Source organism: Bacillus rossius (genome assembly GCF_032445375.1).
Source record: "Bacillus rossius redtenbacheri isolate Brsri chromosome 4 unlocalized genomic scaffold, Brsri_v3 Brsri_v3_scf4_2, whole genome shotgun sequence".
NCBI lineage: Eukaryota > Metazoa > Arthropoda > Insecta > Phasmatodea > Bacillidae > Bacillus > Bacillus rossius.
Window position 1 is genome coordinate 21183793 of NW_026962011.1, and position 13282 is coordinate 21197074.

A 13282-nucleotide genomic window follows, 5' to 3' on the forward strand; every position below is an offset into this window, starting at 1 on the left:
AATACATAAACACCCACGCAATGTCTTATATGAAACCGAAATATTGATAGCTGTGTGCCACATTGACACAGAGTAACTTCACTCTGGGCATGTTTCCTTCATCCTTCAATTTTTCAGCTGTCATGAGCTCAAGGGAAAAGCATGGCTTGGAATGTTGGAAGGGGGTGGCGGGCGACAAGCTGGGCTGTCCCGTTACTGGAGTCGAGGGTGGAGTGAGGAGAGTTGCAGTGCGACCACAACCAACCCCCCCTCCACAACTATACGCCGCGCCAACAGACGACGCCTTGCCTTCTCATCAGTAACCTACTGTATAGTCATTGACAGGACAGTGTTCAGTGAAAGTAGCATCATGTTCGACAAAACTACTGATGCTTCACGAGTCCCAGTTAACACTTGTTTTGAGGTATGTACAGATTCAGTGCATGAAGATTTTTTACAATTTTTAAATGTTCGACAATTTGTGAACAGTGAGGACAAGGACCAAGATTAAGTAAGTATATGAACCAACTGTAAGTGGCAAAGATATTAGGCAAGTAGTACTTTCTGCTCTAAAGCATCACTGTCTTGACCTAAGCCATTGTGTTGGCATATCCACAAATGGGTGCAGTGTCATGGTGTCAGAAATTCGTGGTGCTGTGGCTGAAGTCAGGCGAGAAGCTGTGAATGCTGTTCACTGTCCATGTCACAATCATGCTGTTAATTTGGCCATATCAAAATCTTCCAGCGTCCAAGCAGTTCGAAATACTATTGCAACAATGAAAACGATAATCTCGTTCTTCACTGCATCATCAAAACACTCAGCTTTACTCAAGAAAGTTTTATGTCACCAACTCTCTGGACTGTGTGAAACTCGTTGGATCGAAAGACACGATGGCATTTTGCAGTTCCGAACATCTTTTCTGAAAGTAGCTCAGGCTTTAGAGTGTGTCACATCTTGGAAAGATGCTGAAAGTGCTGCAAAACAAAGACTTTTTTGACTGCACTTTGTGAGAGTGAATTTATTGTCACAGTCATCTGCTTATCTGATATGTTGGGAGACACTCTTCCTTTGAGTAGACTATATCAGAAGACTTCAATAGACCTTAAGGTTGCCCAAGATATTCTGGCAGATACTCTTTCTGTTCTAAATACAAAACGTACACAGTGCGAAGATCTATTTTCTCAACTTTTCAACGAAGCTGATGGTCTTGCCCAGGAGCTTGGTGTAAATATAACTATACCTCGACTAGTGAAAAGGCAAAAACACAGACAAAATTACCCATCAACGAACCCTGTTGAATATTTCCAAAGAGCTGTATTCATTCCCATTCTGGAGCACATTGTCGAAGATTTAAAACATTGGTTTTCGGAAGAAAAGCAACAGCTTCACAGCCTGTCAGCTTTGTTACCAACTTCCTCTTCTAGTTAAGTAAATGTCAAAAAAATTTCTTCACAGTATGGCTCTCTCCTTGGAGTGAATGGGCTAGAATATGTGAAAAGACAACTTAATGCCGAGGTTCAATCATGGGAGGCGAAGTGGACCCGTGAGAAAGAAATTAACAATACAATACCCTCCACAGCTCTCGATGTTCTCGCTTCGTGTGACGAGGAGCTGTATCCAGGCATCTACATTCTCCTGAAAATCTTAGTCACCTTACCCGTAAGTGTCGCTTCAGCAGTGAGAACATTTTCGACATTGAGAAGACTTAAGACGTGGTTGAGATCTACCACAAAAGAAGACAGACTGACCGGACTTGCATTATTGCATATCCATTATGGCTGCGAGATTGATAAAGAAAAAGTCATTGATCGCTTTGCAAGCAAGAGAATCCACAGGATGGAATTAATTCTATGATGGAGAAAAACTGTTGTTTTGCAACTTATGGTTATGCACAATCATTATATGTACAAGACATTTTAATTTTAGTTATTACTACAAATGTTATGCCCATTCTTTAATTATTGTATTTTATTTATTATTTTCTGATAACTTTATCATTTACCAAAACTAATTTTCTGGGAAAAATTTTACAGACTATACCAAAAGTGTATTTGACATTTTAAGCACAAAATTGCTATAAAAAAAATACCATTTTGCATGCAAAAATCTATAATTTTTCCGTGGGGTGGACCCCCGGACTCTCACATTTTAAATACTTTTTAAACCTACATTCGCGTCCCCTGACATCAAATGCTGGATCCGCCCCTGGTGAGTTCCTACTGTTCATCCTTTGTCCCGGTTTGTTAGGTCAGGTCAGTTACATTATAAATACTTTAAAACTAAACAACCATTAAAATTAATTCATATTATTTTTAATGTTCGCTTAGTTTGAAAGTATTTATAATGTAACTGACCTGACCTAATCAACGATTTTAATTAATTAGGCATTCACGAACACACTGCAAAATAAAAAATTTCGGCGGTCTAATGATTGCACAGGTCTTGTATTGCAAAATAAGAACGGCAATATCTCCTAAAGTATTTGTAATTTCTTATCTCCGCCGGATTTTATGAAAAGAGGAAGTTAAAAAGCATAGAATAAAAGTATTTTCGGAATTTTAAAATTATTTTAACAAATATCGCCCAACTACATATTTACCCATGATACAGAAGTTATACTGTTTTTCCATTTATTTATGATGTATTTATTATTAATTTTTTTAATTTATCAGAGAGAATTCTGATACTTTAGTATAGGTTTGAAATGTCTTAAGTAATAAATATGAAAGTAATAATAAAAAACAAAATAAAGTACATTGCATAACAATTTCACAAAACATACATATATACTTATTTTAGAAAAAATTAACTAATTCCATGAAAAAAGAAAAGAGAATATCCTCTGGCAAGAGTTCACCCATTACTAGGTTTAGCCTTAGTGTTTGGAAGGGCCCCACCTACCTGGGCATACATACGGTGTGCAGAGCTTCAGGAAAACAATGATTTCCAACCTACTGAAGATATTAGAGTGGGGTCTGTTTCCGAAAAGCATTTAAGAATTCTTGAGGGTCGAAAGGTATTCTTGATTTCTGATTAAGTTTTTTAACTGTATTTTTAGAAGAGTTAAAATGGCTAAAACGTGTGTTTTCAGAGTAATTTTTAGGCATAAAACAACTGGCAAAGATTTTTGAAAGTAATTACAGGACTTGTATTACACCTTTACCTTTTTTTATGCCATATAATGTTACGGTTACCGTTCAAATTTCACAGTTGTCGTATGGTCGATGAGAAGACTGCGTACCTACCAGTTCACAGCCTTGCTCTTAGAGGTGATACTGCGCTCACTTACCCGCCTCACTAACACATATCACCCAGACTAGACGGGCCCCTTAGCAGAGACCAGTATAATTTAAGAAGATTACACATAATCTGAACAGAGGTTAAATATTTTTTGTCTATATCTTGCTTAAATTAAACATTTCCCTACATATCCACCATTTAAGTATTGGTTGTTCTTCAAGCCTTTCTTATACAAGTGATCAATTCATAAAGTTGTTAGAAATTGATAAAGTAAGTAGTGCTCGATGAAGCACTACTTAGGCCTATAGGTGTAATTTTGTAATTAATGAAGTAATGATTCAACTAGCAGTACTTAATATAATTGTTAATCCTGTTGCATACAGAACAGTACTCCCAGCATATTTGATTATTATACTATTTTGTATGAGCTCCTCTATGCCTTTATAACCCTCCTGAACTCTTCCATTGCATATGGGACTTTTTCCATGTTGCTCTTCACCTCATGGAGTAAGGATTGAGCTCTGGTCTCATGCAGTGACCAGTGGCGATAACCTGATGTGATTTATAAGCCACTGTAACAAACATATGAAGTTTTAAACCAATGTAAACTTAATTGCACAACCTTTATAGCAAGCAATTAGAATGTAAAAAAAAAATGTTCTGTACTCATAAAAAATAGTCTAATTTTTACTATACAATGTAATTCAAACCCAGGTTTCTTAATGTGTACAGTAGGTAGTGTATTTGATAGCATGATGAACTAGCAAAGCAAAAATATAAACGGCTTGGGTTGTTATTGTAAAAAAAATTTTAGGAGTAGCATTTTTTTTTTAATTGTTGCCAGGGGTGGCTGATTTAAACCACAATGGAATGGTTTAAACCATGGTTTAGATATTTTTTTAAGATGGATTTAATAAAAATGTATTATTAATAGAATATCTTAACACATTTTAGTGCAACTTCTAATTCCACTTTAATAACAATAGTTTGCTCATTAATGTTTCCTGTGATTTAAATAATACAAATAATTATATGCTAATCTGTCTAAAGCCTTGGATCTCATTGTAGTGACACAACTTTATATGCCTACACGTTGTTTGATAAATCTATCTTGCTATTAACTATGGTGTTTGATTTGTATTTATCAAACATAATAATTGTTCCAAACTAAAGTGTGTACTCCTAAGGAAATGATAAACATAATATCCACAATTAGCTTTGATGAATATCACACTAAGTTTCAAAGTTCTCATAATAGGCATCTTATTTGAAAGAAACAGGACAGTACCTTTAGCATTGTGATATTGAACTATTCATTGCTCCTGAAAAATAACCAATTAATCGTACAGCTTCCATCAGCAATTAGTACACGTCACAAACCACAATCCTAGTCTGGTCCCTGGGGTTTCGACTGGTGACTCGACAAACGGGGTCCGAGGTTGGATTCAGCTGTAGATGGCTCTAGGGATGGTCACATGATGGCTATTCCTTCCTTCAGTTGACGTAGTAGACTTGTCCTTAACTAATGTGCTGAATGTCTTGGTGATGTAGTTACATTGTCTCTTGCTGTGAACTACCTATACTATTGAACCTATATTTGGGTCTTGTTACAAATTCATGCAATGATTCAAATGTTCTATAATCTTATTACAGTTCCTGAAATATATTTAATTTCTTCACAAGTTATCATGAAATTCTTCATTAGAGTCGTGTAGAACATGTATTAAATAGTTCTGTCATCCTTAAATACAATTATCACTTTAGTTACGATCATAAAAATATACTTCTGACCTACAGGATGGTTTCTTATAGACTGATTTAGTCCTGGAACCTTTTTGTTGATTTCACATCAAACATAAGCTATCACAAAATTATTTCCTTGTACTAACTATTTTCTTTACAATAAAAGATAAATCTGAATAACTTTTGCACCACTTCCTATTCAATCATAGATTCAGAAAACATGTGAATGTGATACAGTGTAAAACTTGGGGTGAAAGTGATACATTAAAAAAAAATTTACTTTTTGCTATACAAAAAATTTGAAGAAAATACATTTGCTTGCCTCTTCTTTATACGTCCCCATTCCATAATGAATGTTATAAACCTTAAGCTACATTTTATAGGAAATGAAAAAGTCTCAAGCAAGAAATAATTTGACCAAAAAATTTTCATGTCTAGGTCCAGCAACTTTTGTTATATCTTTGTGTGCATAGAAGATAGCTTCAAAATTATAGTTTGAAATGGTGCAGGAAAGTATCCTCTATGTTTTAATGCTTAGAAAGATAGTCTAACATTTATATCTTAGTTACTATTGCTGCCTAAATTTTTGGGGTGAATATGGTACAGAACATGGGGTTAATGTGATACACAGCATGGGGTGAATGTGATACCATAATTTTAGGTAGTTTTATAAAAAACTGCTTAATATTTCTATTTTCCACTGCTGAATTTGAAATGTATGTTGTCATTAAAACCTTGTTTTTTTTTTACCTTAAAGCTATTTCTGTATGTTGGTAAACCTGAACATAAACATATTGTTGTACTCCAATTTGTACAGCTTATTTTTCTACGCAGGCCCCTATGTTTATGTTTTCGAGTAATATGAATAATTTAACATCACATGTAGAACTGTGTATTTCTAAGCATCCCATATTTTAGTTTGTACTTTGCTATTGTTGAACCTATTTATTATTAATAGAGAGAAAATCCTTATTAGGACCACAGTATTTCTTCAATTTGTTGTTGACTAAGATCTTTCAATAATTGGACAGTACGTGTATAAATGATCAAAATTGTATGTAGAATTTGTTTGACTAGTCACTAGTCGCATTTATGTACTGTGACAAAATGTATGCTGCTTTAATATAGAGGGAAAATATTCACTCTGTAACATGACTTCATATTTTATGTCAGAACTCGAGGACCACTAAACTGATTGTCATGAAATTTTTTGTGGGTGATACACATGTATTTGACCTGTCTCACACGCACCCCACCACACTGATAGTGTTGCTAGGAAGTAGGATATAATGATGTATCTCATTCACCCCACCTGTGTATCATATTCCCCTCAATTGCAGGGTGAATATGATACACTAAATTTATTTTTTATCAATCTAACTAATTAATCTAAATTTTTATTGAGTTAGGGTTAGGTTTCTAAAGCCCTAAGAAATGTGCGTAATTTTTCTTAGTGTTGTGGTGCTCTTAATTAAAATAATATTCAAAAAGTTTGGTTTTTTTGTATCATATCCACCCCACCTAACCCTATTCAACTATCAAAAAAGAAACAAAAAATACTTGAAAATAAATAAACACTTAAACAATTTTTTATCTCTCATAGAGAACACTGGAATAGATAGAAATTATTACCAATACAATTATTTTGGAAATCTGTTAATATTAAACATCATTAATAACAAAATATTGCTTGAAAAGCTGAATCATTATGGTGTTCAAGGTAAAGCACTTGAAATAATGAATTTATATTTTTTCAACTGTAAACAAAGAGAATAAATACAATCATATAATAAAATAATGTTCTCAGACTAGGGTGTTATAAAAAAGGAATTTTTTCAAGGGAGTAACCTAGGTCCTTTATATTAATGACCTGCCTTTAAACATTTCACAAGGTAGCAAAGTGCTATTCGCTGATGAAACTTCAATACTAATGAAAGGAAACAAATTATACGTCGTATGTAGAGAAAATATTATCCTTGGCCATCTAAATCGTTAGGTTGGTAGCAAATAAATGTGTGCTAAATACCACTAAAACCAAATATAAAAAATTCTCTCTATAACCCTGCTCATATTCACTCTTCAGCTACTTAAATCAATTTTTTTCAGGTGGCTGTCTCGTGATGGCAAACTTCAAGTTGCCAGTTAAGGAATAGAGCAATGATTTCTGTCCGTTTCGTGACGGCAGATTCATACATGAGCAAGCCTCTGCCAGCACTGGATGTGGGCTACTCTGAATTCCGTGGCTCGGAGGTGAACCAAGTTCCGGTGATACGTGTATTTGGATCTACGTCCACAGGTTGGGTCTGCCTCTTTTCTTTCCCACTTTTTAAATGCCCAATCAGTACTTGATGGCATCATTAGCAGCAGTTTGTTTAACAACTAGGGTTGTTTTCCTGTAAATATTTAATGCTAGAACACCAATGTGAAAATCATAATGAGTTTAATGTAAGTTAGTTCAGTTACGTTCTTTAATGACAGTGGGGCAAGGGTCTGTGGTTCATTTCTAACACACTTTACATCATAATATACAAAAAAATATTTGGTTTCGTAAGTGGTTCAAAACCCGCTATAATTGTAGAAGTGACTTTACCTTAAGGGGATTGGTGCAGGACAAAAAACAGTCATTCGTCAGAATTTGTTGGAAATGAGCTTAAGTATTTCATAAATGCTTGTTTATTACTACTGTAAGGCCAGCCAGCACGTATATAAGCTAGCGGGTGAGATTTGGCAAGTTAGTGGCGAGAGAGCTTCTGTGAGAGGAGGTTGTCGAATGTTGCAGCTCTGAGGCCTGCCATCTAGCGGGAATCTTTCGAAGGTCTTCCACAATATCGCCTTTCTCTCTCTGCAACACGGAAGGAAAGCGAACCGCGATAACCAGCTCTTATCTTCGCTTCCCATCTCGCCCTATCCTTCATTCTCGGATCAGGTAGCCGCCCTTCCCCGTGTAGACTTTCGTTTTACTCCAGATTTTTGTACTCTGGTAGAGTTGACTGTGCTTAATAACATACCGAAAGTTTACCGCTGTAGACCTTGTGCGTTATAACCGAAAATTTGCATTCAAGTCCTAGGTGACAGCAAATTAAAAACATTAAAATGCTACCCATTTATACAGTTTTTAATTTTGACTGTCCGTAAACTTACCAAAATAATCGAGAAACTGTAATTCACCCATTAATGTAAGAAAAAATTAAATTTTTAATATTTAAGATATGATATAAAGAGATTAATTCACGACATATTTTTTTTAATCTTTGCCACCCAGATAAAAATACGATTTACACCGATTTGAAGAGCCCAATGCGATAAAATGTCTAAATAAATGTTTATAATTATACTTTTAGCTTTAAGATAGTATATTTATAAAGAGTCTAGCATAATTAGTTGCCTCATTAAAGCTGCCCGAGCGTTGCAGTGTACTGCGGCCGTACTGATCTTTCACGGCCGGCGTGCTTTGAAACACGCTGCGTACTGCGACACTCAATAAACTTGGTCTTATTTAAGGATTACTTAAAATATATTTAATGCATATGATAGGGTGTATTCATGTTACATCTATTGAGATATACATATTCTTTTTTCTTATATGAATGATTTTTGATACAATAAAATTAACAATAGCTAAACAATTTCTGCTTGGAACTTGTAAATAAAAATTCTAGAGGACCTCTAGTTTTATATATGTGTGTTCGAATTTTATTATTAAAAATTATTTTAATACCAAAAAATATAATTATTTTTTATTTCTAATACATTATATTATTTTCGATCAGAACTATGCAAAATTTTAATGTAGCCTATATTATAAAAAATATATATTTAATTGTATAAAATTAGTTTACTACATAACAATTGAAAAAAACGATACACCGTAAATTTACTTATTGAGTTTTGTCACTTTTATAACATAATTCGTATGATAATATAATTTTTTTTCAGAAAATAAATAAAACATAAGTTGTGTTGTAAAATGTATTGATAGAATTACATATTTAGTATTTTTTTTTCTAAGTTAATTTATTGGAGTGCTGCGCCTAGCTGACTTCGTTAAATTGCTAGTGGCAAAGAGCGGTGGTGGATGTTTTTGCAAGAGTTTGACCGTATTTTATGACCCTAGCTGTGAGAGGGTGTTCGTCCCAGAAATCTTAACGGTCAAGGAAAATAGCCTTTCTCTGTAGTCACGTACGGGTCTGCTACTCGCGCAATATCGTCAGTTTATCACAACTTTCTGGGAAGTTCTATTGTTGTTATTTATTTATAATTTAGAAATTAAAGAGTCAATCATAATAACATTTTTACCTAAGCAAATCGCATCCTGGAAGATTTTGATCTACGTTTGCAGCAAAAATCACTTGTAGTTAGGAAACTTTTATTATTTCAGAGTAAAATTCAGTCTGGAATTACCATACCTTCCTGGTAGTTTAGAACAGGCAACATTAAAGATGTAAACCAGTCTTCAAAAGCATGCCCATCAAACCAACCAGATTTAGTTCTATTGTATCGAGTACCCGAGGGTCCGTTTTCAGTCCAAGTTGTCCAAATCTTCTCCGCCTTATAGTTTACATAAGGTGGTGCTACATCCCCTGCTGCATTTCCACAAACAATTATAGATGTGCACGCTTTAGACAAATTTTGTATCCTCTCAGGCAGGAGCGCAACAACAGGGGGAGGCAAGGGTATTTTGCCCCCCCTCTGAAACCTTGAAATGGGGGCAAACGGGGGCAAAGAAAGTGCTGTGTAATCAATTTTTAGATAATAAAACTGCTTAAATAGCACCATTTTCCACCTTGAAATACAAATTTTCCCGGGGGAGGACCCCTGGACCCCCCGCTTCAATACGGGGGATCGATGATTCTTTATAAAAAGTTATATTGCCCCCTCCTTTGGAAATTTAATTGTTGCACCCCTGCTCTCAGGGTACTTAATTCCCCTCTTCGTGATGATTTTTCTGGTTCCAGAATTGTCTACAAGATTTGTTTCGTCGTAATTCCAAATATTCACTTTTGGAATTCCTATCAGCTCCTTTTACAAATTATCAAAAAACTTATTCACAACCTTTTCTTCTGTTGCTGCTCTAGAGTAAGAAATTTTTTTGCTGTTCTCTGAGTTAATATTGCTTTGTGCCGTCGCATGAACCCTTCCGCCCAATCATTTCCTGGTAAATTGTTTTAAAATCGTAGCTCCTTTCTTCCACAGCGGTCCAGGTAGGACTTGACAACACATTGAAGGTCAAACATATCCACAGGAACTGTTAACTCTGGCAACTAGAGCACCGGGCAGGCAGTATGACTGAAACTGCTCACATTGTGACTCAAACCCGTTTCTAAAGCTCATTCCTTTTTTTTTTTTCTCCCTCCCTCCCCACTTTCTTATCCACAAATAGCCCTCAGCAGGGGGTAGGTTTTTAAAGCCCCGACCGCCCCCACCAAAGGATACAAGTTAAACAACACTATAGAAGTAACTCAGCATCATATTTTCACAGACATCCACACATAAACTCTATTTTAAAACAAGAGGTAGTGGGCGGCAATCCGCGGCCTGGAACTCTTCGCGGGCCCTTGGTTCGATGCTTTGTTCTGGCATACGGACCACGAGGCCCGCAACTGCTATGATGACAATACAGTTTGCGGCACACTGTGTCGCAGTGTTGTCTGATAAGCAAACAGTCTGAGCAGGATATCCACAGGAAATCCATAGTTAGACACGGCTACAATGTGACTTACAAATTGCAACTACTCTTCATTTGTGAAAACAGGAGCTCAGTCGACAGCTTTAAAATACTTTTCCTGGTTTTTTAGGTGCAAAGTGTTTTTTGGAATACCATATTTTGTTGAAGCTTTGCGAATCGACAATGTTTTGTTCCGTACAGCTTGCAAGGCTTCATTCAAGTTTTCCTCTGTGTAATTTTTATATGGCCGTGTACCAAGAGCACGTTCGGGATTTATTGGCATGGTTGGTCGCTTTATTCTGAAAAATATGAAGAAAAAATGCAGTAAAACATATTACGCCAACTTTGGGGCAACTTTGGGACAGTCCCAAAGTTACCCCACCAAGTGATGAAAATTTACTATTTTGAGGTTATAAAATAAAATGCAAGTATCAAAAACATTAGCATCACATTAAATGGATGTCAAGGCTTGTACTTCTTCAAATACATACCTGTCTTTCGTGAAGTATTTGCCGTTTTTAAAGTGCGTACGAAAGTTTACACAAAAACAAAAATATAAACATGTGGTTGAAAACAAATCCACTGCCTCTATCCCACCAGTGCAACTACAGCTTCAAATAAATGCCATGAGATAGTAGCACATACCAGCGAATATAGAAGCGGTGATTGCGTACCACTTCTAAATACATTGCCTTGACAGGAAATCCTAAAGCCAGAAATTACTCACTGTCCCAAATTTACACCCCCAGTCCCAAAGTTACCCCGGTTTACGGTACTGATTTTCGAGTTGTGTTGAGGTTTCACATGCCACTTCGTGTACACCTGCTCTGGTAACAATGACTCATCACAACCGGTGCCGTCTGTACGAGCGTCTTCACAAGTTATCCTGAAATATGTTCTTAAATATCAATTCAAGTGAATTCTTAAAATCCTACACACCTTATCTTAAGTGTCGTAAATGAATCGTTATATTTTGTAAATCCATAATAATATAGGAGCCAACATGGCGCGAAGCGATGGACGCGATACGAATAATATTTTTTTTTACCAACCACTACATCAGTAAATATTTGTGGTTTCCATTCGCTATGAATTCAAGCATGTAACATTTCTACTGCTTCTTCAATTCGGCTACAGTTAAATGGGAGGATCTGAATCACTGAAAACTCCTCAACAAAATCAACGATGAATCACAGGCATTACAACAAACAGTTGTCACAAGTCAAGTAGCCAATGAGCAGGTGACATTTTTCGAGTCCGTAGAGGATTATTGAGACTATCGTACAGGTCATTGGCAACGCGCCCTTACGCGCATGGTTAATACCCGCATGAGTAGAGTGTAAAGGCGTAAGCATGAGACACATCTAGGTCCTCATCTAACCGCGCACACTTAGATTTAACTCAGGATAGGGTGAAAAATGTTTACTAATTTTGCAGTCCTAACAGTCACCAACGAAACGCCAGCAAAATAAATAAATAAGGCCACGAATATTGTTCGTGAATGAAGGCGAAGCTGATACTTTGGAAACGTTACCAGCAGATATTAAAAAATGTTTAACTATTATTTACGTAGCTTACTTCTTAAAACTGCATTCATGTACTTAAACTGATTTTGTGTGAGACTATGTTGAGTGTTTTCTGCTACTTAATAAACTTTTTAACATTGATGCCTGTCATAAAAAAAAATTCAAACGTAATTATACGGATACATGTTGAGTATAGTTTATGAATGGTTCACGCATTGCTGAAAAAAAAAAAAGCATGTTTACAATTTTACACATCTTTTTGTTGTCGCATCGCGTCCATCGCGTTGTACATACGCAACTCTGAAAAATAAATGTATGTTAAAAAAGCTATAATAAAATAATCTCTTTATCTTTCTTTATTCTTATTTCTAAGCGCTATAATGGCTTTCGATAGTTTTGTTCTTTTGTGTACTCTGCTTGGTGGAGGTTTCTTTGGCATTTTATTCCTGAATAAATCTCACGCTTACAACAAAAAACATCTGGCTAAATCACTGTGCTAAATAATAACAGGGAATAACCATTCAATTATACGCCGAGATAGACCAAACACGTTCTCTTATCTACTGAAAATGAATACGTTGACCTTCATATCAGTTTCGTGCGAAATCCCGTCTCCCCTTCGTAAACAGCAGACAGCTGTGGCTGGGTGGGAACGAGAGAAAACACTGGCTGCAAACAGTTGGGGAAACTGTCGCAAGGTGTCACTACTGTCCAGCGCGCTCCATAATTTCTCGTATCCGAGCTTGCACGCTGCTCAAACTTCTACAGCTACATTTTTACTTTAGGTCCGACTGCAATAAGCTAAAGACTAAAATAAAGTCAATCATTCAGCCGACAGATATGTTGGCGTTTGAATTACAAATGAAAACGCGAATGTTATTAAATTCGCAAATGAATATCACGCAATTTCGTAGCAGCTCATTTATTAAAATTCAAATTGTAAATACGTTAAATTAATAATGATTACAGATAAAATAATGGTCACAGTCATATCTCCCGTGTCTGAAAATTTATCTGCGAAAGTTTTACCACTGAATTCTTTATAGTTTATTAATAAAGCTTGAATTTAAAAAATTCCCGAAAATCAGCAATTACTTAATTAAAATAAAAAAATAAAAAAATAAATTT

At 35.6% G+C, this 13282-nt stretch overlaps 1 protein-coding gene across 2 annotated transcripts in view; it reads left to right on the plus strand.

The window, feature by feature from the left end:
• Nucleotides 1-13282, plus strand: part of LOC134542336 (uncharacterized) — a 178061-nt gene that overhangs the window by 2194 nt on the left and 162585 nt on the right. The window contains exon 2 of one of the 2 annotated variants that reach the window (XM_063386486.1): nt 7070-7259. The exons of the other annotated variant lie outside the window; for it this stretch is intronic. Within the exon in view, the coding sequence (XP_063242556.1) occupies nt 7121-7259 (139 nt within the window). The 5' untranslated portion in view covers nt 7070-7120. The remainder of the gene's footprint in view (nt 1-7069; nt 7260-13282) is intronic. 2 annotated transcript variants of the gene reach the window in all.